This window comes from Caretta caretta, chromosome 1 (assembly GCF_965140235.1).
Source record: "Caretta caretta isolate rCarCar2 chromosome 1, rCarCar1.hap1, whole genome shotgun sequence".
In the NCBI taxonomy this organism is placed as follows: domain Eukaryota; kingdom Metazoa; phylum Chordata; order Testudines; family Cheloniidae; genus Caretta; species Caretta caretta.
The window spans coordinates 297,774,843-297,800,918 of NC_134206.1; the positions used below are offsets into that span (position 1 = coordinate 297,774,843).

Consider the following 26,076-nt stretch of genomic DNA (forward strand, 5'->3'; position numbering starts at 1 on the left):
ATCCCACTGACACAGGTGCTGGAACTAGGGGTGCTGCCGTACCCTCTGGCTTAAAGGGGTTGCCATTAAAAACAGGGTTTACAGGTTGGTTCAATGGCGCTCAGCACCCCCACAATACGAATTGCTCCAGCACCCCTGCCCATTGAGCTGGACTGCCGCAGGAGCAGGGGCTGCTGCGGCCTTGGACTACAGTAGCAATTGTGGCTTTGTGTTCCTCTCATCCTGAAGGTGAAGATTGCTCTCACTAGCTGCCACATAATTTCACACACAAAGCCTGGCAGGATGGAGGATTTGGTACATGTTGTACTGTGTAAATGACAAAGGAAAAAGATATAGGGTGAAATCCCAGCTCCATGTAAGTCAAAGGGAGTTTTGCCATTGATTTCAGTGAGGCCAGGATTTCAGCTATAGGCCCACAGAGCCAAAGGGTGTGTCCTATCACATTGTAGATTCTAAATGCTGTCTTCTCCCACTAGGGTTGCCAAGCCTCATGAATTGGCCTCGAGTATCCAGGAATTGAAGACTAATCTTTAATTAAAGATTATATCATGTGATGAAATCTCCAGAAATACATCCAACCAAAACTGGCAATCCTATTTCCCACACATGTTGGATTGTAGATTTTTCTCTTTAAGCCATCCCCGCACTCCATGATTTCTCATGCCACCATCCAAACATTTTGTTGAGCAAAGTGAAAGACGTGGAATTAAATATTCTTTAAAATGTCTCACTGATTATATAAGGAACTCCTCAAAACAAAACCAACAGTCTTTTCAGCATAGACACAAGAGGAATTTATCTGCCGTGTTAGAATAAGATACAGTTTGATCATTCTTGCTAAAATAAATTGGCTCTGAGCAGCACTTTTCCTTGTCTATTTTGCCTACCTGCCTTCAGATGTCACCAGCCCCCTCTGAACAAAGCACATGCCAAGCATGGCCCTTCATTGAATTATACCATTCTTTGTAAGTGGAATTTTTTTTAAATAAAAGAAGTGGGATAATGTCTGCTTTGGTAACCTTCTTATATGAGTAGCATTCAGTTTTCTTGTGCCTAACCAGTACAGCATAAAACAGGAGCTCATTAGAGCTGTTAATGCTGCACAAAACTCACTGATCTACCATAGCCACTGGCCAGGCAAAACTTTTCAATCAGTTCTTCTGCCTTTGTCAACTCATACCTCTCAGTGAGCAGCTGCAAGATGATTCACCGGAGAACATTTCACTATGGCAGAGAGAAAAATTTCTTCTGGCTGCTTTTCCTTTGCTAAGAAGATCATGTTAGTTGTAGATCTTTTCACAGTCCTTCCTGAGCCATCTTTTGCCCATTTGAAAATAGAAATCCTTTTATTCAACTGTCAAGAAGAATTTCTGTGAAATAAGCAGTTCAACTCTTCTAAATGCTTTCCTTCTACATTTTCTACTTGTTTCACAGAGTTGTGGTGGTTGTATTTTGTCCTGCTGCAGTGAGACTCATTATTGTAATTAATGTTTAAAATTGTTAGTTTCTTAGGAACTGATTTCATACTTAAAGAAATCTATGTTTTATAAACCACAAGAAGACATATTGGAATTTTTTTCCATAGTTGTGGGGAGAAACTTTTGTTTGCTGCAAAACCATTTAAAGGACAATGGATTGTTCAACACTGATGCAGGCATTGGGTAAAATGAAATGATTTGAAGGCAAACAATCAGTCGAGAATATGATATCTCCTAAAGACCAACAGAGTGCTTCCATCAGTACATTTCATGTTAGGGATCATACATAACTCCACTCAACATCTTGTATTCAGCCATAAGGAACTTGGGAGAATGTATTTCGTTGCTTATTGACATCTGTAAAAGCATTTCATCCCAAGTAATATTTTTTATGATATAGGTTTTGTCAGTTAGTTTGCAAATAAATACAGAATAGCTACTTTGGCTGTCAATTTACCAAACTGACATGTCATTCAAGGCTTGTTTTTCCTGAATAATCAGTAAGTGATCTCATCAAGATTCATAAAACCTGTGCCTGCAATGCTGTATTCATAATTAGAAAGCATACAGCTCCACAAATAAATTGCTCTGAAGAGAGGAACACAGGCCTCTTAATTCGTCTGTGTTACTTTGGCCTTAATCACCCTCTTTCCTCTCCATCATCCCCAATAAGTAAATTCGACTTTTCAATGGGAGAAATGTGCCATCAAGTCATTTTAATGCATGTTATTTAGAGCAGCTATAAAGATTTGCATCAAGTCAGAACAATGACTCTCTACCCCCTCCACCTTTTAGCCCTGGTCTACACTACGAGTGTAGGTCGAATTTAGCAGCATTAGTTCGATTTAATCCTGCACCTGTCCACATGATCAAGCCTGTTTTCTCGACTTAAAGGGCTCTTAAAATTGATTTCTGTACTCCTCCCCGGCAAGGGGTTTAGCACTAAAATTGACCTCGCTGGGTCGAATTTGGGGTCATGTGGACGCAATTCGACGGTATTAGCCTCTGGGAGCTATCCCAGAGTGCTCCATTGTGACTGCTCTGAACAGCACTCTCAACTCAGATGCACTGGCCAGGTAGACAGGAAAAGACCCGGGAACTTTTGAATTTCATTTCCTGTTTGGCCAGCATGGCCAACTGATCAGCACAGGGGACCATGCAGAGCTCATCAGCACAGGTGACCATGGAGTCCCAGAATCGCAAAAGAGCTCCAGCATGGACCAAATGGGAGGTACTGGATCTGATCGCTCTATGGGGAGAAGAACTCTGTTCCAAAAGACGAAATGCCAATATATATGCAAAAATCTCCAAGGGCATGATGGACAGAGGCTACAACAGAGGCCACAACAGGGGCACACAGTAGTGCCACATGAAAGTTAAGGAGCTGAGGCAAGCCTACCAAAAAACAAAGGATGCAAACGGTGGCTCCGGGTCAGAGCCCCATACACGCTACTTCTATGATGAGCTGCATGCAATTCTAGGGGGGCCCGCTACCACTACCCCACCACTGTCCGTGGACACCTGCAAGCGGGGAGTCTCATGCAACAGGGATGAGGATTTTGTGGATGAGGAAGATGATGAGGAGGAGGAGGTTGAGGATAGCGCACAGCAGGCAAGTGAAGAATCCCTTCTCCCTGGCAACCAGGAACTGTTCATCACCCTAGAGCCAATACCCGCCCAACCCTCCCAAGGCGGGATCCCGGACCATGAAGCCGGAGAAGGCACCTCTGGTGAGTGTTACTTAGTAAATATAATATAGGGTTTAAAAGCAAGCGAGTTTAATAATTAATTTGCCCTGAAGACTTGGGATGCATTTGCGGCCAGTATAGCTACTGGAAAAGTCTGTTAACGTGTCCAGGGATGGAGATGTCCCTGGAGGATTTCTGTTCCATGAAGCTCTCGTGGAGGTACTCTAAAAGCCTTTGCCATGTGGAGGGGGGAGGCCCATTCATGCTGAGTTGTTCGTGTTTGGCTAGGGATCTTCCCTGATACTTTGCCACGCGGTGGAGGGGCGGGGGGTGAAGCACATGTGCTATGTAATGTGAATCACTTGATTCAGTAAGAAATAGTCTTCCCTTTGTTCTCTAAAATGTATCTTTTTAAATACTACTCTCCCTTTTTTTCCTCCTGCAGCTGCAAATGTTTCCACGCTCACCCTATCATCTCCGTCCCAGAGGTTAGGGCAGATTAGAAGACGAAAAAAACTCACTCACAGTGACATGTTCTCAGAGCTCATGTAGTCCTCCCACACTGAAAGAGCTCAGCAGAATGCATGGAGGCAAACAATGGCAGAGTCCAGGAAAGCATTAAATGAATGCGATGAGAGGAGGGAGGAGCACACTGAGAGGAGGCAGGATGCAATGCTGAGCCTAATGGGGGAGCAAAACTGACATGCTGAGGCATCTGGTGGAGCTGCAGGAAAGGCAGCAGGAGCACAGACCGCCGCTGCAGCCCCTGTATAACCGCCTGCCCTCCTCCCCAAGTTCCATATCCTCCTCACCCAGATGCCCAAGAACGTGGTTGGGGAGAGGCTACGGGCACCCAGCCACTCCACCCCAGAGGATTGCCCAAGCAACAGAAGGCTGGCATTCAATAAGTTTTAAACTGTAGTGTGGCCTTGTCCTTCCCTCCTCCCCTCATCCACTACCCCACTCAGTGCTTCCCTCCTCACCCACCCCTCCCGGGCTACCTTGCAAGTTTTCCCCCTATTTGTGTGATGAATTAATAAAGAATGCATGATTTTGAAACAATAATGACTTTATTGCCTCTGAAAGTGGTGATCGAAGCGGGGAGGTCAATTGGCTTACAGGGAAGTAGAGTCAACCAAGAGAGTGGGTTTTCATCAAGGAGAAACAAACAGAACTGTCACAGCATAGCCTGGCCAGTCATGAAACTGGTTTTCAAAGTTTCCCTGATGCGCAGGACACCCAGCTGTGCTCTTCTAATTGCCCTGGTATCTGGCTGCGCGTAATCGGCCATGCCTCAACCTCCCACCCCACCATAAACGTCTCCCCTTTACTCTCACAGATATTGTGGTGCACACAGCAAGCAGCAATAACAATGGGAATATTGGTTTTGCTGAGGTCTAACCTAGTCAGTAAACTGTGCCAGCCATCTTTTAAACATCCAAATGCACATTCTACCACCATTCTGCACTTGCTCAGCCTATAGTTGAACTGCTCCTTACTACTGTCCAGGGTGCCTGTGTATGGCTTCATGAGCCATGGCATTAAGGAGTAGGCTGGGGCCCCAAGGATAACTATAGGCATTTCAACATCCCCAATGGTAATTTTCTGGTCTGGGAAGTAAGTCCCTTCCTGCAGCTGTTCAAACAGACCTGAAGATGCGAGCGTCATGCACCTTTCCCGGCCATCCCACGTTGATGTCAGTGAAACGTCCCTTGTGATCCACCAGTGCTTGCAGCACCATGGAAAAGTACCCCTTGTGCTTTACGTACTGGCTGCCAAGGTGGTCCGGTCCCAAGATAGGGATATGTGTTCCGTCTATTGCTCCACCGCAGTTAAGGAACCCTATTGCAGCAACCCTTGATAGCAGCAGCTCAGTGATTGCGTTGGCTACTTGGATCACAGCAGCCCCCAAAGTAGATTTACCCACTCCAAATTGATTCCGGTAGCTGTCTGGCTTCCAGAGGGCTATCACCACTCACTTCTCAACTGTGAGGGCTGCTCTCATCTTGGTATTCTTGCACTTCTGTTGTGATCATTGCAAACACCTTTTGATCGCGCTGTCATCACCTCCTCGCCTGCTTTTGCAGGTTCTGCACATACTGCAGGATAATGTGCGAGGTGTTTGCAATGCTCACAACAGCAGCGGTGAGCTGAGCGGGCTCCATGCTTGCCATGGTATGGCGTCTGCAGGAGAGCAGAGTTGCAGTGGAAGCGGTGGCTGACGTTGGATGCCACAAGAATAGATATTTATAAAGAATGACTAGAGGACCTGCGAAGTGGATTCATGAGAGCAGGAGAGCAGAGTTGCAGTGGAAGCGGTGGAGGACGACAGTTAGCACCACGCACATTTCCCAAGGAAGAACACAAGTACCTGGGAGCACATGACAGACAACATGAAGAAATTCACTATTGAGACAAGAGCAGCAGAGCAGAATTGCAGTGGAAGCGGTGGATGACGACAATGGTTAGCAATCCTACTGCACCGTCTGCTGACAGCAGTATGGCATCTGCTAGGAAAAAAGGTGCAAAATGATTGTCTGCCGTTGCTTTCATGGAGGGAGGGGCAACTGAAGATATGTACCCAAAACCACCCACAACAATGTTTTTGCCCCATCAGGCATTGGGAGCTCAACCTAGAATTCCAATGGGCAGTGGAGACTGTGGAAACTGTGGGATAGCTACCAACAGTGCAATGCTCCAAAAGTCTACGCTAGTCACGGTGCTGTGGACGCACTCCGCTGACTTAATGTGCTTAATGGGGACTCACACAATCGACTGTATAAAATTGCTTCCTAAAAATCGACTTCTATAAATTTGACCTAATTTCGTAGTGTAAACATACCCTTAGACTGCGTGCTTCATTGATTCTGTGGGGTTTGCACCTTCAGCCCACCCCAACAAGCTGTCGTGTATTGGACATATGATCTCCAGCCTTTAGCACAATGACTTAGACCTTGTCTGCACTACAGAGAAAAGTCGATCTAAGCTACACAATTTGAGTTACATCAATAGCGCAACTCAAGTCGACATGGCTTAGATCTGCTTACTCCAGGGGCCACACTGCAAGATGTCGACGGGAGTTTCTCCATCGACTCCCCTTATTCTTCTCAATCCAGTGGAGTACAGGAGTCGACGGGAGATGCATTGATCACGGTTCGTTGATCCCCCAGTAAGTGTAGACAAGCCATAGGTCATGTACTGGCAAGCAAGCTAGCTCTCAAACTGCACATTCCCCAGTGACGTGGGAAGTTCCAAAGTTTCAGACCTTTTTTTTTTTTTATGGTCTGCCAGTATCTGAGTGAACACCGGTCGCATAAGGCGCAGACTACAAACCAGCTTTTTCTCACTTAAGCAACAGAATTCTTGTTGATCTTTCTCTGATCTCTTGAACTCTCCTGAAGTTTTGCTGTCTCCTGTCTGCTCATTATAAAGAAGGTTTGTAGTGGTCGAGAGCTAGACAAACTGAACAGCTGAAAGTTGTTTCTGAATACTATGGCAGGGCTTATTGTATTGGTGTCTTAGGACAGCAGTTCTCAACCAGGAGTCCAGGGCCTCCGGAGGGCCATAAGCAGGTTTCAGAGAGAGCAGGGCCAGCATTAGACTCACTGGGGCCCAGGGCAGAAAGCCAAATCCCAATCCCTGCTGCCCGAGGCTGAAGCTGAAGCCTGAGCAACTTAGTGTTGCGGGGGCCCCTGTGGCATGGGCCCCTGGGCAACTGCTCTGCTGGCTACTCCCTAATGCTGGCCACAGCTTTTAATTTACGGAAAAACCATTGTTGTGGCACAGGTGGGCCATGGAATTTTTATAATATGTTGGGGGGGGCCTTAAAGAAAAAGGTTGAGAATCCCTGTCTTGGGATATGCTTCAGAGTTGAATGTTCTGGTTTTTGAACCCAAGGATATTTCCTCCTAAGTCCCTAATAGACAGGGTGGCCACCATCTTTTTAAGACAAAGGCTGTCAAGGTTCCTCCCCCACTCTGAACTCTAGGGTACAGATGTGTGGACCTGCATGAAAACCCTCCTAAGCTTATCTTTACCAGCTTAGGTCAAAACTTCCCCAAGGTACAAAATATTCCACCCGTTGTCCTTGGACTGGCCGCTACCACCACCAAACTAATACTGGTTACTGGGGAAGAGCTGTTTGGACACGTCTTTCCCCCCAAAATACTTCCCAAAACCTTGCACCCCACTTCCTAGACAAGGTTTGGTAAAAAGCCTCACTAATTTGCCTAGGTGACTACAGACCCAGATCCTTGGATCTTAAGAACAATGAACAATCCTCCCAACACTTGCACCCCCCCTTTCCTGGGAAATGTTGGATAAAAAGCCTCACCAATTTGCATAGGTGACCACAGACCCAAACCCTTGGATCTGAGAACAATGAAAAAGCATTCAGTTTTCTTACAAGAAGACTTTTAATAAAAATAGAAGTAAATAGAAATAAAGAAATCCCCCCTGTAAAATCAGGATGGTAGATATCTTACAGGGTAATTAGATTCAAAAACATAGAGAACCCCTCTAGGCAAAACCTTAAGTTACAAAAAAGATACACAGACAGAAATAGTTATTCTATTCAGCACAATTCTTTTCTCAGCCATTTAAAGAAATCATAATCTAACACATACCTAGCTAGATTACTTACTAAAAGTTCTAAGACTCCATTCCTGGTCTATCCCCAACAAAGACAGACTATAGACAGACACACAGACCCTTTGTTTCTCTCCCTCCTCCCAGCTTTTGAAAGTATCTTGTCTCCTCATTGGTCATTTTGGTCAGGTGCCAGCGAGGTTACCTTTAGCTTCTTAACACTTTACAGGTGAGAGGAGCTTTCCCCTGGCCAGGAAGGATTTCAAAGGGGTTTACCCTTCCCTATATATTTATGACAAAGGCAAAAGCATTTTTGAATGAGACTCATTACAGTAGAGTTTGATGCTGTTAGTGAGCACCAAAGTAGAGTAACTAGAGAGAGTTTTGACAGAGTGTGTGCTATAATCAGGGAGAGATATATTAATGAGAAGAAATAGAGGCGCTGTGATTAATTATAACCCATTTTAAAGTCAATATGGTGGTAATTTGACTATGTATATAACTGTAAAAAGTAACTATGTCAACCGTTTAATACAAAAGGGTAGATCTGCGTCTATTTCATATGTAAATAAAACACCCAACAGCATGAATAGAAAAAATGCAACAAGAAGGATGAATGTGGTTGGCTAAATTAGGACTATGCAATGAAGTTCTCAGGTGTCCCTGAAATATTGTACTACTTCAGCTCCTCCAAACTGACGGTGGTGGTGTGTAGGGATGAGGAAACTTTGATTTGTAACTTTACTTTTCGAAGGGTAGTTTCCATAAGAGGGTAGAGTGGTGATATGTACTCATGTTACTGGGAGATGATACTTATTACATCTCGTAGTTAGCTCCTTAAACAAGAGTAGGCTGTCCTCTCTGGAAATAACAGATCACATTAATGTGAGCCAACAGGGTTTGAGGGCAGGATTTTGACCCACTGTATGTGACCCACTGCTCAGTGTGTTACATGTCCCCCTTTGTGACCAATTGACAGACGATACTAGGTCCATTACAGCTGCACACTTCACATCCTTGCTCTGTAGCTCAAACTATAACTTATACTTCTAGCACTGAAGGTCCCCAGTTCTATCACTAGCATTGGCCAAGAGGTCAGTCATTGCAGACTTGGACTCACTCTGCTGGTTTCTAGAACTTTGTGCCGCATGTGGTGTAAAACACAATTCCTTCCAGATTTCAAGAAACTTATGTTGGGATTTGATAATGAAGGTCATATTTTATATCCCTGTTTGTTTCCACTGCCCTACTACGTGCCGCTCATTAACGGTGATCATTTAGTCACATCACCGAGAATGGGTGCTACTTTGTAATAGTCTGTATTGGGAATGGGGTTGCACAGGTGTGGAAGGGTAGAATTTGGCCTCCCGGATGTAATGTAAGGTACAGCATGATGCACCTAGTTTATAAAATCAGCTCACATACTGAGCTTTTAGAATTCAGTAGGGCAGGCCTTGCTGTACACTGGACCTAATTAAGGTGTCCAGAAATCCTTCAAGGGTGGGGTCTTTGGAAGAAGTCTAGTCAGTGGAAGGCTAACTTTTAAGAGATCCACATCAGGGGGAGAAAAGTAAGTTGCACTGTGTCAATAAGAACTCACCATGTTTTGTGATAGAAGGCTGATTCTGCTCTTACTTACACTCAGAGCAGGAGTAACTGCTGTCAATTAGGAGTATCTCCATTGAGGATAATGGCATTTCACCAGTGTAAAGCTGGTATAAGTGGAAACATAATCAAGTCCAGAAGATGTCCTTTTCTTCTTGGGGAAGAAAAAAATGGAAGGAAGGAAATCTGGTCTGGTTTGGAAAACATACTACTTAAAACAAGAACCAAGAGTAAAATATCTAATTTCCCTTTCCCACCCCCCTGGCTACAGGTACTCTTTTTAATGCAGCCAGATTGCACCAGTAGTTTTGTCCAATATTTTAGAAGAGCATTACTTCTCTTATAGTGAGAGTAGGGATTTGTTGTCTTGATACGCTAGTGAAATACATAATGTTAGTTATGTCAGACAGTCTGGATAGATCAAGGGGTTAATAGTTGGAAATATAGTATTTATTCCTTGAATTGGGACCCTTTTCTTTCTTAGTGCTTTGGGAGGTTTACATAGATAACAGACTGCTTACAGTTTGTTGTGATTCAATTAATTATTAATGTTTAACAATAGAGAAGGCTTCTAGATAGTCCTTTGCATTCATTAGTATGGCCTTACTATTATTCTACAGCTTTTATTGGAAGAGGTTCAAAAATTCAATCTCTTTTCTGATTTACTGCTAACCATTATGGGGGTCCAATAATATTGATTAAAACCATTTTAGTAATGCAGCAGATACTGTATTGTCAGCAGACTAATGTAACGGATTCAGCTGTGTGACTTCCTGTTTTCTTTTTTGGTTGCTGAACAGACATTGATGAATGCTCAGATGGCTTTGTTCAATGTGACAGCCGTGCTAACTGCATTAACCTGCCTGGCTGGTACCACTGTGAGTGCAGGGACGGCTACCATGACAATGGGATGTTTTCACCGAGTGGAGAATCATGTGAAGGTCAGTACCCAATAAAGGGGCAAATGTCTAATAGGTCACATATTATTACTGTATTATGAATGATAATGTGCAGAGTCTCCAGCTGATATTGGGGATCCATTGTGTTAGGCACTGTCTAGACATAGAGTGAGAGACGGTCCCTGCCCCAAAGACCTTAGAGCGGAAATAGATAAAACAAAAACGGGAGAAAGGAGGTATTATTTTCCCTACTGCACAGATGGGGAACTGAAGAGCACAGGGAGATGCAGCGACTAGTCCAAGGTCACATATGAAGTCTGCGGCTGAGCCGGGAACAGAATCTCTTTGGCCTCATACCTGCTTGTGTGCAGTAATAATTGGGACCAGATTGTGAGCAGCCCTTCTCCCATCCTCTTTGCCCAGCCAGTATAAGCCAGGCAGAATTGCAGTCCCTGCTCTTGGGAAGCCAGGATCTTATCTCTGCTTACTCTCCAACCCAAAGAGAGCAAAGAGATGGTTCCAGCCTCTCTGTGGACTGGCTTTCTTCACTAGCTGGCTGTAAAGGGGAGTAACAGAGAAGAAAGATAGTCCAGTGGTTAGGGAGAGATTTTCCAAAATGAAATGCTACTAAACAGGTGACCCCTGTATGTGCTAGCAGGCTGTAAAGATCACCACATTCTCTCATCAGTGACATCACAGAGGGGGTGAAGTAGACTGAGGAAACTATTTTTTTACATGCAGAAATGAAGCTTATCCAGCCAGTTCCTCCTCTCCAATTACCTTGTACACTAAAATATTCCTCTTTAAGAAACTTGTCCTATTGCAAAGAATGATTCAGGGGGTCTAATAGGCCACTGCTCACTCCCAGGGTACTATGATGTTGCTTTTACTGCTCATAGAATTACTGCCTTTAGAAAGGTTTCAGAGTAACAGCCGTGTTAGTCTGTATTCGCAAAAAGAAAAGGAGTACTTGTAGCACCTTAGAGACTAACCAATTTATTTGAGCATGAGCTTTCGTGAGCTACAGCTCACTTCATCGGATGCATACCGTGGAAACTGCAGCAGACTTTATATACACACAGAGAATATGAAACAATACCTCCTCCCACCCCACTGTCCTGCTGGTAATAGCTTATCTAAAGTGATCATCAGGTTGGGCCATTTCCAGCACAAATCCAGGTTTTCTCACCCTCCACCCCCCCACACAAATTCACTCTCCTGCTGGTGATAGCCCATCCAAAGTGACAACTCTTTACACAGTTGTCACTTTGGATGGGCTATCACCAGCAGGAGAGTGAATTTGTGTGGGGGAGTGGAGGACAACTCTTTACACAGTTGTCACTTTGGATGGGCTATCGCCAGCAGGAGAGTGAATTTGTGTGCGGGGGTGGAGGGTGAGAAAACCTGGATTTGTGCTGGAAATGGCCCAACCTGATGATCACTTTAGATAAGCTATTACCAGCAGGACAGTGGGGTGGGAGGAGGTATTGTTTCATATTCTCTGTGTGTATATAAAGTCTGCTGCAGTTTCCACAGTATGCATCCGATGAAGTGAGCTGTAGCTCACGAAAGCTCATGCTCAAATAAATTGGTTAGTCTCTAAGGTGCCACAAGTACTCCTTTTCTTTTTGCCTTTAGAAAGTGGCAGTTTGCAGAATAACATTAGAAGCTTGGAAACACTGGAGGTGGCGATGGGGGGTTGTTGCTGTGTAGAATCATTCCAGAGGCTCTCGCAAATGGGAACAGCAAGTTAGTGGGTATACAGTTATTTAAAGATGCAGCTCTCCTTGTATGAAGCACTTAGTCTTGAAGCATTTATGAGCCTCTACTCTAAAGGCTATTTTAAGACAAACAAGGCTGCGTGTTCTGTTCTGGTTTGTTTAGACCAAAATTGTGCATATTCCTTCATATTTGGTCATTATAAACTTGGAACGCTCCCACAGCGTGAGTTGCTCAGCTTTGTTTAAGCTCAGGTCTGTAGGCAGTGTCGATCCCAAAGGGAAGGAATGGAATTAATCTCAGTGATGCAGACTCAAAGAATGCTTTCCACTAAGAGCAAGGGTTACCTTTTCAGTATCCCTCTCACCACTACCACTACCACTACTACTTCAGAGTATTTTTACCACATTTGAAAGCCTGTATTCCCAGGTGGATTAGCTACCTGGCTACTGACTTTGTAAAGTTGAGCTTCTCCATCAAGAACTGGCTAAATTTCAATGCTGGTCAGACAGATTTTAGAATATGCCAAATAGTTTTGGAAAAATCTGTCTGTACACAAGTGATGCACTAACTAATTGTCCATGAAAATATTTAGTTGGTAACCATCCAAACGCAAGGTTTTATCTGTGACTGTCATACTGTATTTGCCTTCTAGCTTTAACATTGTGATTTGGTGCTGTCTACTAGACATTTGGTTGTTCAACCAACTTAAAACTCAGATATACTAAATTTTTTGCAGTGTGTCCATCACTAAAGATGAGCATTTAAACTTCTTCTAAGCAACAATGATCCCATTTCTATAAAAGTGAGAAGCCAAGGAAAAAGAAATACAGAATTGCTGCTAAATAGAAAGCTTTTTAGGATTTTCTACAAGGCATCAACAACTCATTAGTAAATATGTACAGAAAGGGACAAGTGATTAGACTTAATTCAGGAAAATACCTGCATGCTGTTGATAACCCCAGACACTAACAATGGAACACTTTCAGATTGACTGTTTGCTACTCTAAACTTTAAAACATGTAACAGCACAAGGGAGGTTAGATATTCTGTTGTTATCACACTGCATTATTTTTTGTTGGACTGAAGCTATGGCATTGTGTCTCAAATAGGACATAAAGTCAGAACAAAGTGTTATGATATGACACAGCCTAATTTATTGAATTCAGAAAGCTGAACATCTTGGGGCCAATATTAGTTAGACAGACTTGCTCAGATAAACTAAGAACCAAGGTAAACCTCCAACCAGAACTCTAACTGAACCAAAGCTTTTCTGAAGTTCAAAAAGATTTATAAACTTTTTTAAAAAAAATTCCTCACTTCTGATGCCTCTTCACTTTGCGGGTTTATGTCAGGACCAGGAGTGGAAGCTCCCAAATGCAGCAAAAGAATACTATGCCTGTCCTGTGCAGAAAAAGAAAGCAAGAGAAATGTCAGAAAAGTACAAGATTTCTAGACCAACTCTTAGACCCAAAGGGTTTTTATAAGTCTAGATAAGCATCCACGTTTATTTGAACATAAGCAAAACCATTCATTTTGAGGTTTTGCCCATGTCTGAGCAGTTTGGGGCAAATTCATCTCTGGTGTAAGTCGACTGATGCGCCTTTACAAGAAAGGATTTGCAAAATAAAGAGAATTGGCCCAAAGCTCAAGGCCATTTTTGTCCAGAAACATTTGAATAAGAACTTCCCCTGTTGCTGAAATATCTTTGGATTTCAGCACATCTGGCAATTTCTGCTGGACTGGCTCCCATCTTCCAGGTTTCTAATTTAGGAGCTCTCTGCTGTATCAAGGGACCAGTGTGTTTGGAGGTTTCTCTGACCTGGGCAAGGCCTGGAATTTACAAAATTTGTATAAAGGAACCAGCCAAAGTCCAAAAGAGAGGGTGTTCCAGCCTTGATTCCTTTCTCAATGAAATAGAAAGACAGGAGGCCTCTGGAGCAGGAGAATGGTGTTGGGGGAGGGGAAATTGGGCAGTGTTATGGTCATGTGATGTGATTGGGTTGGGAGGTGCGGGATAGGAGGAGGGAGAAGGAAGGGAGAAGGATGTACATCTTATCGAACATGGGTTAGGTAAGCAAAATTTGGCCCTCAGTTAAGCTCTGGGTAGCTCTTCACATTTTGTAGGATTTATCCAACACACTCCTCCAAATCTTTTGAGGCTCACACATCCCTATCTGTACCATTCAAACTACTAGCTTCCTAAGCACTGTTGTAAGCTGGCTGCAGTGTTTATGTGTTTTTGGAAGATGACATGGGAGTGATAATAGTGATATAACACCTAGGTCTGAGATTGCTGGAAATTTGCAGCCTGGATTATTTTCCTCACATTCATTGTGTTCAGCAGTAACAGCTACCGAATTCAGTCCCCAGCAGCCTCAGTAGTTTATGGTGTTTGGTGCCCCGGTTATGGTCGTAAACAAAATGTCAGCAACGTAATTCATGGTTTATGGTGGTTTGTTGCAAGTCCAAAATCAAAACGCTGAAGTAAGCTTTTGTCAGGGAAGGATGATTTGTGCTTAAGCACTTTGCAGATAAAGAATGAAGTTTGATGCTGATGAATAATGCAGATATGAATTTCATGTATGCAAGTTTGTTTTTCTCTCTCTGCATTTTGAGCATGTTGCTGTTTCAGAGTAGATTAGAATCACAATATGGACGCCCACTGATTTGGGCTGAGGATATTTAACCTGTCTTGTGCAGGGTATTCATTTTTCTGAGTTCAGCAAGCTGAAAGTTCAGAAGCAGAAGGGTGGGAATGTCAGAAGCTCTCAGTGTTGTCCAGACTCTGCTCCCAATGAAGTTGGAATGTCAGTGGTAAAGCTCCCATTGACTTCTGTGGAAGCAGAGTTAAACTGTCATTGAAACCTTTGGAAAATTCCACCGCAATGAATAAGTTGTGAAATGTGCCTGAATATGAAGGGCTAAATTCAGACCTGGTGTAAACGGGCACAGCTCCACTTGCTGTAATGGAGATGTTCTCATTTACACAGATATGAATTTCACCCAAAATTTCTCATTAAATGTGGTAGTTTTGAGTCAAATGAAGGTAGTCACCAACTTGCTTGAGAAGTGTGGGAGCCCTGTGTGTGAAAATATTTTAAACAAGAAAAAGTCCCTCCATAAAAATGGCTTAACAATAATAAAGAGAATTCCAGTGTTAGAAATTAATCATTTTGTTTAAAATATTAAACATTTACTTTTTTTTTCTTATGGTGGTAGCCAATGTTGCAGGAGATTGGAAATTGGTTTACAGAGTAGTTAATCAATGCCAAAATGCCAGTTTTGGTTCACATTGGGTTCAGCAATTTCTTTTTTATAATAGGGTCAGGATGTGTCGTGATTTACGCACTTAGGAACATAGGAATTGCCACACTAGATTACATCCATGGTCCAGTTTATCCAGTATCCTGTTCCTGACAGTGACCAGCATCAGCATACAATGCTTCAGAGGGAGGTACAAGAAATCTTGCTTTAAGCAGTGGGTGGAATAATCACATTAAGTGTCCTCCTATCCCTAATACTTAGACACTAGTCTACATACACCCTGAAGCATGACATTTAATATCTTTTCCAAAATCTGTTAGCATTAAGTATTGCAACTCCGGATATTCTTGTTATCCATATAAATGTACAATCGCATATTGGATCTTGCTACATTTTTGGCTTCAACAACATCCTGTGGCAACAAATTCCACTATTTATGTGTTCTCTGAAAAAGTATTTCCTTTTATCAGATTTGAATTTGCCACCTTTCAATTTCATTGCACACCCCCTGTCATAAATATAAAGGGAAGGGTAACCACCTTTCTGTATACAGTGCTATAAAATCCCTCCTGACCAGAGGCAAAATCCTTTCACCTGTAAAGGGTTAAGAAGGTAAGGTAACCCCACTGGCATCTGACCTAAAATGGCCAATGAGGGGAAATCTGGAGGGCGGGACAAAGGGTTTTGTCTGTCTGTGTGATACCTTTGCCGGGAACAGATCAGGGATGCAAGCCTTCCAGCTTCTGTAAAGTTAGTAAGTAATCTAGCTAGAAAATGCGTTAGATTTTCTTTTGTTTAATGGCTTGTAAAATAAACTGTGCTGGAGGGAATGTGTATTCCTGTTTTTGTGTCTTCTTTTTGTAACTTAAGGTTTTGCCTAGAGGGATTCTCTATGTTTTAAATCTGATTACACTGTAAAGTATTTACCATCCTGATTTTACAGAGGTGATTTTTACCTTTTCTTTAAATAAAATTATTCTTTTAAGAACCTGATTGATTTTTCATTGTCCTTAAGATCCAAGGGCTTGGGTTTGTGTTTACCTGTACCAATTGGTGAGAATATTATTATCAAGCCTTCCCCAGGAAAGGGGGTTTAGGGCTTGGGGGGATATTTTGGGGGAAGACATCTCCAACTGGTCGCTTTCCCTGTTCTTCGTTTAAAACACTTGGTGGTGGCAGCATACTGTTCAAGGACAAGGAAAAGTTTGTACCTTGGGGAAGTTTTTAACCTAAACTGGTAAGAATAAGCTTAGGGGGTCTTTCATGCGGGTCCCCACATCAGTACTCTAGAGTTCAGAGTGGGGAAGGAAACTTGACACCCCTTATTCTTGTGTCATGAGATAGATCAGGACGTTCTGTTCTCCCAAACTTCTTTAGGTTCATTCATTATTTGATATACTTTTATCCTCTCCCCTTATTTGTCTCCTTTGTAAGATAAATAATTCTAGTCTTTTCAATCTCTCTTCATATGAGAGTTTTTCCAGACCCCTAATCATTTTCGTCACCCTTGTCTGAACTCCCTTTAATTCTTCAGTATCCCTTCTTGAGATGGGGTTACTACAGTAGGTGAAGCCACACCATTGATTCAGATAATGGTATTATATAACTTTCAGTGTTTTTCTCCATCTTATTTCTCGTGAATCCTAACATCTTGTTACTTTTTTGACTGTAGCTGCACAATGAGCCGAAGTTTTAATTGAGCTGTTTTGCTGTAAGTGTTGGGTTTAAGACTGGTCTGGAGAAGGTTCCCTTTCCATCTTTGAAGCCAAAAGTAGTTGAGTATTGTCTGAGGCTTTGAGATTGATTGTGAAAGATACACATGTCTATGTTGATTTTTTTATTGGTCTGCTGTCCAGTAAGTATCACAAATATCACTTTTTTGTGCAATCTGTAATTAAAAACATGGGGCCAGATTGTCATAAAGTTTTGATTTATGATTAAAGTCCATGGAGCTACCCAGATTTGCATAGCCAAGAATGTGGCCTTTGATTTTTCAGATACATTCCAAAATGTATTTATATTGAGTAGTGCTATTTATCATATGCTCTTTCAGAATCCTAAAATGAGAGAAATGGGTGGGATTTTCCCTCTAGGAGGAGACAGCTCGAAAAGCTAAATAAAATCATTGAAATGCAAGGCAGTGTATGCCGTTAGTTTATCTTTGCGAAAGATGTGTGTGTATGCATTAATGAAATGTGTCTCTAAAGTACTCTGAAATCTTTGAAATGTAATATTGTGTCAAAGTTGTTCAGCTTAATCCCCGTTGAGATTTATTTTGTTCTTATATTAGACACAAAGATCATGGATGCCTCTGTAACTCGAATAACTAATTTGCTCTGTTGGTACCTTAGATAAACCATGTGATCCCTTATTACTGAATGAAACTACAGGTCAGACTTCACCTTTCATGTTAACTTTTCAGTAGATGTGTAGGTGACTCAAAAGCACTAGGGAAAGCAAAAGAGTTTGGAAGCAAATTCAGTTGTCGGTTGCTTTGCTTGTTAAGTTTCAGAGTAGCAGCCGTGTTAGTCTGTATTCGCAAAAAGAAAAGGAGTACTTGTGGCACCTTAGAGACTAACAAATTTATTTGAGCATAAGCTTTCGTGAGCTACAGCTCACTTCATCGGATGCATCCGATGCATCGGATGCATCCGATGAAGTGAGCTGTAGCTCACGAAAGCTTATGCTCAAATAAATTTGTTAGTCTCTAAGATGCCACAAGTACTCCTTTTCTTTTTGCTTGTTAAGTATCCTTTTAGTTCTCATGGATGCAGGCTTCCATAGACTAATGGTCTTTCTGGGGCTTAGTATTATCTCTGCTCTTGTGCCTCTTGTCTAGAAGTTGTGGTTGCCTTGTTCTTGCTCAACAACTTTCACTTAGAAAAATTCAAATGATAAAGGTTTTTTTCTTTTAAAACAGAGAAGCGGTTTTTCAAATACATTGTGTGAACTTGTGAGTTATTTCTCCCTATTCTGGTGGAGTGCAAATTAATTTTCAGCTGAAGGCTTTAATGGCTGAGAATCATTTATACTGGCTGTAGCAAGGCCATTTTTGTTAATTGAATGTGGTCTAAAAGCCTTACGCGGCATGTTTTCACAGACATTGATGAATGTGGGACTGGAAGGCACAGCTGTGCCAATGACACTGTTTGCTTTAACTTGGATGGTGGGTATGACTGTCGATGTCCTCATGGGAAAAACTGCACAGGAGACTGTATCCATGATGACAAAATCAAACACAATGGGCAGATTTGGGTTCTGGAGAACGACCGGTGCTCCGTCTGCTCATGCCAGGTTAGTATAAAGTTCACTGTTTTTTTAATTACTGATGGGGAAAAGGGAGAAATTGCTAGGGTGGAAGAAAAGGCTATGATTCCAGTGAAATTACTCTGTTACTGCTTTTCTTGGGCCCCCTCCACCATGGACGTGATGTCACAGGAAAGGTGATTTCCACAGGACCATTTGGGATCAGTGTGCTTCCCTGTACCCAACACCGAGCACCCTATCCCAGTCCTACTCAATCCCGGCCATTTCCCATTGGATGAATAATAGTTCCTTGGAGGCTTTGCTGTGCAACCCTGAAAAAAGGAAGACAGAGCCATCAGAGACACCCATCTCCCTTAGCCATGTGGGAGCGGTGAAATTAGTGCACAGAAGATTTCCCCTGTGCATAGATCTTTGAGATGTAGTTGGACCCAGAATTAGATTGGCTAGAACTGATGAAATGTGAAGGAAAAAAGCTGTCTTCCCCCACCCTCCCGGCCTCTCATATACCCCAAAGTAATATTGTCCATCCTCCTCAGATATTAATGTGAAGGTGTTCTTTCCCCTAAACTCATGCTTAGTGCTGAAAATGTTGAAGCAGAACCTGGGCCAAATTCGCTGCTGGCAAAAACAGGGACAACTCCCTAAAAGCTAAGGTTTCACCACCATTTAAGTTGAACCCTGGCTATGTTTAGTCTTTCTAATATGAACCCTTTACAATAGGTGTAGGAGAGATGGATTGGTCTTGAAGTTTCTATCAGCACTTACTAACAGGCATACAAAAGTTAGTATAATCTTAGTAAAATCTGTTAATCTGACTGTCTCAGGAAAACCAATGTCTTTCATCACCTCAGGAGAGGGCTGCTTGAAGAATTGCTGTTATGAAGGATATACACAAGAAATTAAGGACATGCCAATTAACATGTGATTTAGAATTAAGCCAACATGCCCAATTTTGTATAGTGAACAGAGTTATGCAAATTTCTATTATCACTATGTGCTGTTTGGTCTTGGAACAACAGAGTGGCTATGTGATGTGTCGGCGGATGGTCTGTGACTGTGAGAACCCTACTGTTGACCTGTTTTGTTGCCCTGAATGTGACTCAAGGCTCAGCAGTCAATGTCTACATCAAAGTGGGGAGCTCTCATACAACAGTGGAGATACCTGGGTGCAGAACTGTCAGCAGTGTCGATGCTTGGTAAGTCTTCCTACAACAGCAGAGTCTATAGTAAGGCCAGGTCTACATTACCACTTACTTCAGCATAACTTACATCACTATGGGGTGTGAATAAATCTCTCACCTGAGTGACGTAAGTTACACCAACCTAAGCCTAAGTGTGGACAACACTATGTCGGTGAGCTTCTCCCACCTCTCTAACTACCGCCTCTCACGGAGGTGGATTTATTATGCCAACGGGAAAGTGTCTTCACCAGATGCGCTACAACACTTGTAGCACTTATAGTGTAGAATAGCACAAAGAAAAATGAACTCCAAGCATTTTGGCAACATCTAAATGGGATTTCACTTTGAATGTATTTTTGAATGAATCCTTTTCTGTTTCCCTTTTGTGTAATCAAAGTTTGGTTTGCACAAATGTTTTCAAACAGCAAATTTCAGGCCTATGGCCAAGATTCATTTAATCGCAAAATGAAATTTGTTTAATTGTGAAATAAAACTGTTTTGAGTGGAGAGTGGCGGTCATCTAGTTAAAGAACCTAAATAATGGCTTAAGTGGCCAATCACATCCTGAAAAGCGAATTCTGAATATTGAATTTTTAAATGAGTATCAGCAATTTCTGATCAGTGCATAGCCTGAAATTTATTTGTTAAACTATTTGTGGAACAATTTCAAATAGAAGACAAGCTGGTAAAAACTCAGTCTGTTCACGACCAATTCACAAACGTGAAAAAAGATTAAATTTCTTGAATACATTATTTCTTGAGAATTGTTCACCAAGCTGCACTTTACTGCATTGGTTTGAAATAATGTCCCTTGCAAGTTTTAAGAGGCAACAGTTCTTAAGTCTTTTAGACATAGTGCAGTGCGATTAGATCTCAAAATGTAGTTGTTAATGGGGAGACATCAATTGGCGAGGCCGTTTCTAGTGGCGTAGTCCAGGGGTATGTTCTTGGTCCAATGCTATTCAGTATTTTTATCAGATGACACAAAGATTGATTGGGTAGTAAATAATGAGGAGGATAGATATCTGTTATGGAGAAGTCTGAATCCCTGGGTTAGATGGACACAATTCAACAAAATGTGTTTTAATACACGGTAGTACATCTGGTCACAACGACTGCAGGCTATAGCTACAGGATGGGAGATTCTGTCTCAGAAAGCAGCGACTCAGAAAAGAACTTAGGGATCATCAAAGGTAACCACCCCAACATGAGGCCTCAGTGCAGTGATGTGGCAAAAAGGGCTAATTTGATCTTTGGATAAATAAAAGGGGAAATATTAAATAGAAGCAGGAAAGTGATCTTGCCTTTCTACACAGCATTTTTAAGACAGCTGCTAGAATACTGTTCCAGTTCTGATGTCCAGGCTTCAAGAAGGATGTAGAAATACTGGAGAGAGTTCAAAGGAAGCCCACAAAAATGATCCAGAGACTGGAAAGCCAGCCTTACAATGTGAGGCTAAAGGAGGCTAAAGGAGCTCAACTTAACTTATCAAGGAGAGCGTTGAGAGATGAATTGATCACTCTGTATAATAATTATATAGGAAAAAGATATCAGAGAGCTTTTCAATTTTGTTGACAAAGCATAACAAAATCCAGTTGCTGGAAGTTGAAGCTAGACAAATTCAATCTTAAAATAATACTCAATTTCCTACCAGTGAGGGTAATTAAACACTGGAACATCTCACCAGGGGAGGTGGAGGACTCATCATCACTTGGAGTCTTTAAACGAGATTCAATGTCTTTCTAAAGAAGCTTTAATCCAGCTTCTTGGAGAAATCCTACAGCTTGTGTGTGCAGAGGATAAGGCTGAATGGTTACAGTGCTCTCTTCTTGTCTTAGAGTCTGTGAATCTATGAATCCCGTTGTTTATTCCCTTCCTTCATAGGGCACAGAGAGAGCAAGAAGCTCTGCATTGCCCTCAACTTCACAATAAAACACTTTCAGCTCTGCATTAAGACAATGATTGTAATTAAATCTCATCCTTCAGGGCTTCAACCAGTCACCTTTATGGGTCAGGAAGGAATGTTTTCCCCCAATAAACTATTGACCAGATGTATTCTGGATTTCTTTTTGGCTAGTTCTGAAACACCAGGGGTTGTCCACAGCTGAAGATGGGTCATCTAATAGGGTGGACCTGTGCTTTGAGGTAGTACAGAGGTGCCTGGCTGGTGTGTCTTCCTCACATGCTTAGGGTGAAACTGAGTGCCATTTTTGGGGTCAGGAAGGGTTTTTTCCTCAGGTCAGATTGGCAAGGATTTGGGGGATTGTTTTCCTTTTTCTGCGGCATGGAAGATGGCATATCTGCAAGGATCATCTGAGCATATTGTAGCTAATCAATTTCTTGCTGGTGCAGGGTTTTCAGGCATTTGTGCCATCCTGGTTTTTCCTGTTCTCTATCTGTGGCACACAGTAGTTTAGTCTCCTTATGACTGACATAAATTTAGTCTAACTGAAGTCATTGGGTTCAGTATAGAGATAACTTCCCTGTCACAAACAATCCCCAGATGAAAATGAATGGTGTTTTACCTTGGTTTCATCTACGGAAGTAAATCCTGGTCCATCCAGTGGCTTTCTCTGGTCTGACAGTCATGAATAAGAATAGGAAGGAACAAATTCCATATGGACAAACTTTTGTAGGTTTCAAGTTCACTCTTGCTACAATGCAATAAAATAGGTCCCCATGTGATTCGTTAAATGCCTTAAAAATAAAACCCTATAGTTTGTAACTTTCATACAATTACCAGATGGATGTTTTAGGTGACATCTCTTTTATTTACTCTTTGTACTTTCATTCAATCCAAGAAAATCAATTGAAATGGCAAGGTCAGTCACTGTTTCTTAAGATTACTTTTATTCCCAGCATCATGTGATTCTGAAGAACATGGGAAATTTGAACCAGATGGGAATTGTATAAAAACAGTAACTTTCTAATATTTTTTCCAGGGGAAAAAGTAAAGCAAAAGCTATAGCAAATTCCTAGATGATCTTTCTCAACTCCATGCTCTGGGGGCCACTTAAACCACCACTGTTTAATGCATTATATGTGATTTTTGTAAACAAAATACTTTCTTAGGGCCCAATGCTGGTTTCTCCATATAAATCCTGAATAGATCAGCCTGGCACAAGGGACCTAAACACGTATTGGATCAGGGATAGAATCCTGCTCCAAAACCCAAACCTAGTGATACAGGTAGGACAACCAAGCAGCTCTGGCCTCTGTGAAGTCCATACTTTGACTGGCAGTGTTGGATAGTATACTGATCCCTTGGCCACACTCCAGCCTCAAACACCCATGGCCCCAGTGAACAGCATGCAATTGAACGCTGATATTCTAGGCATCTTATGACTTTTATGCAAAATTATAAATAGAAAAATATACCCAGAAGAATCTTCAGACGCCAAACAAATAAAATTCCCTGCTTTCGGTTACTCCTGCCCTGTTTCAACACAACCCCTCTGGGGAAGCTTAGGAAAACAGGCTTGGGAAATCAACTAATCTGGTCCTTGGGTCAGACCAAAAGGGCAGTAAGCTCCAGAGTTGAGGACCCTTCACTGAAAATTCTGTGACGTCAGCCTCTTCCATTTTATACTTGGGAGAGTTAGCTTTACTGCCTGTGTTGATTGTATCTGCTCAATATCATACCAAAAGCAGATTTCTAGTGTAGCCAGATGCTAAGCAGTTTAGGGCTTTATAGGGCAAAATCATCAGTTTGCACTGTAATCAGAAAGGTTTCAGAGTAACAGCCGTGTTAGTCTGTATTCGCAAAAAGAAAAGGAGTACTTGTGGCACCTAAGAGAGTAACCAATTTATTTGAGCATAAGCTTTCGTGAGCTACAGCTCACTTCATCGGATGCATACCGTGGAAAGTGTAGAAGATCTTTTTATATACACACAAAGCATGAAAAAATACCTCCCCCACCCCACTCTCCTGTTGGTAATAGCTTATCTAAAGTGATCACTCTCCTTACAATGTATATGATAATCAAGTTGGGCCATTTCCAGCACAAATCCAGGTTTTCTCACCCCCCCCCCCCACCACACACACAAAAGAGCAGGAGAATGGGTTTGTGTGTGTGGTGGGGGGGGGGAGTGAGAAAACCTGGATTTGTGTTGGAAATGGCCCAACTTGATTATCATACACATTGTAAGGAGAGTGATCACTTTAGATAAGCTATTACCAGCAGGAGAGTGGGGTGGGAGGAGGTATTTTTTCATGCTTTGTGTGTATATAAAAAGATCTTCTACACTTTCCACAGTATGCATCCGATGAAGTGAGCTGTAGCTCACAAAAGCTTATGCTCAAATAAATTGGTTAGTCTCTAAGGTGCCACAAGTACTCCTTTTCTTTTTGTAATCAGAAACAAATTGAAACACCAGTAGACTACCAAGTACTTGTATAATGTAGTCTGTTGTGGCTTATGTCACTGTCAAAAGTGTGATTTACTAAGCAAGTAGCCACATTCTACACCAGATGAAGTTTCCAAGTGGTCATTGGTTGAAACTCAATGTAGAGTGCTTTGGAGTAATCTAGTCTTGAGATGGCAAGGGCCAGCTCATTGTGATGAGGTCCACATCCAAGCACAGATGAAAAAGGATCATAAATAGCTGAAGATAACACCCGCTGTAAATATATAAGTATAATATATAATGAGTATCAAATATAATTAACAAGGCTAGCACACTTAATTGATAGAAATGATAAAATCTCCGCCATAGCTTCAGTTCTTTCCCCAAACCTGCAGCATCGTCTTGGTTTTAGCCATGCCTCATCCAGCTAATGCTCATCCAAGCCCCATTGTTGGATAGACATTGGACAAGAAGCTCAACTGTACTGTGGTCCAGCAAAATTGATATATAGGCTGTCATCTACACAGTGGAGGCATCAAAGCCTGTAGTACTTTGCTAACTCCCCTAATGGGCACTTCCCTAACATGTAAGAACATAAGAATGGCCATACTGGGTTATGCTAAAGGTCCAGATAACACAGTATCTTCTCTTCCGACAGTGGCTGGTGACAGATGCTTCAGAGGGAGTGAACAGAACAGGACAACTTATCGAGTGATTCATCCCCTGTCATCCAGTCCCAGTTTCTAGCAGTCAGAGGTTTAGAGACTCCTCAAGCATGGGGTTCTGTCCCTGAGCATCTTGGCTAATAGCCATTTGTGGACCTATCCTCCATGAACTTATCTAATTCTTTTTTTTTTAATTCAGTTATGCTTTTGGCCTTCATAACATCCTCTGGCAATAAGTTCCACAGGTTGACTGTGTGTTGTGTGAAGAAGTACTTCCTTATGTTTGTTTTAAACTTGCTGACTATTAATTTCATTGGGTGACCCCTGGTTCCTGTGTTCTGTGAAGGGGAAATAACACTTCCCCAATCACTTTCTCCACACCATCCATGATTTTATAGACCTCTATCATATCCCCCATCTCTTTTTCCAAGATGAACATTCCCAGTCTTTTTATTCTCTCCTCAAATGGAACCTGTTCCATACCCCTAATCATTTTTGTTGCCCTCTTCTGTACTTTTGTTAAAGGGATGGGTGTACTATGAATTTATATGGTGGCATTATGATATTTTCTGTCTTATTGTATATCCCTTTCCTAATGGTTCCTGACATTCTGTTAGTTTTTTTTGACAGCTGCTGCCCATTGAGTGCATGTTTTCAGAGAACTATCTATGACGATACCAAGATCTCGTTCTTGAGTTGTAACAGCTAATGTAGACACCATCATTTTATACATACAGCTGGGATTGTTTTCCCATGTGCATTCTTTTGCACTTACCAGCACTGAATTTCATCTGCCATTTTCTTGTTCAGTCACATTGAATGTTAGAACAGAACCCTGTAGAGCCTTGCATGAGAAAACCCTGAAGGCAAATGAGCGATCACCTGGCACTACCCAGTGAGGTCCCTCAAAAGAAAAGAAGGGGGTAACTCTAGATCAAGCCTTTATACGCTGTTAGGATCCAGTGTGGCTCAACAATACCTCATAGTCAATGATATGAAGGACAGCTTTACATACTTGTGGCCTGATTATCCTTGTACTTACCCTGACATAAATCAGAACTATTTCCTTTGTAATCTCTGTCCATATTTCAACACTTTACTCCCTTTCATGGCTTCTTGGCATTCCAGATCTCCTATGCAGCCAAAATACATTCGGCTGCACATTGAGCTTGTACATCCACAGCATGTCTGAGTAGCATTTTCTCCCTAATACAGCAGAGACAAAATAAGATGTTTGAATGAAACGGGAATGGGGAGGCAGAAAGATGTCCATTTACTAGAGTGGATAAAAACTGATAGTTTAAAAAAATTAAAAATTGGATTTTTTTAACTTAAATAATTGTTTTAATTTAAATCAAACCTATTTAAAGTTA

At 42.0% G+C, this 26,076-nt stretch overlaps 1 protein-coding gene across 2 annotated transcripts in view; it reads left to right on the forward strand.

Annotated features, from left to right (window-relative positions):
• Positions 1–26,076, forward strand: part of NELL2 (neural EGFL like 2) — a 244,713-nt gene that overhangs the window by 213,384 nt on the left and 5,253 nt on the right. For both annotated transcript variants that reach the window (XM_048835991.2, XM_048835992.1), the window contains exons 16-18: positions 10,159–10,299; positions 18,344–18,537; positions 19,530–19,706. In XM_048835991.2, coding sequence (XP_048691948.1) covers positions 10,159–10,299; positions 18,344–18,537; positions 19,530–19,706 — 512 coding nt within the window. The remainder of the gene's footprint in view (positions 1–10,158; positions 10,300–18,343; positions 18,538–19,529; positions 19,707–26,076) is intronic.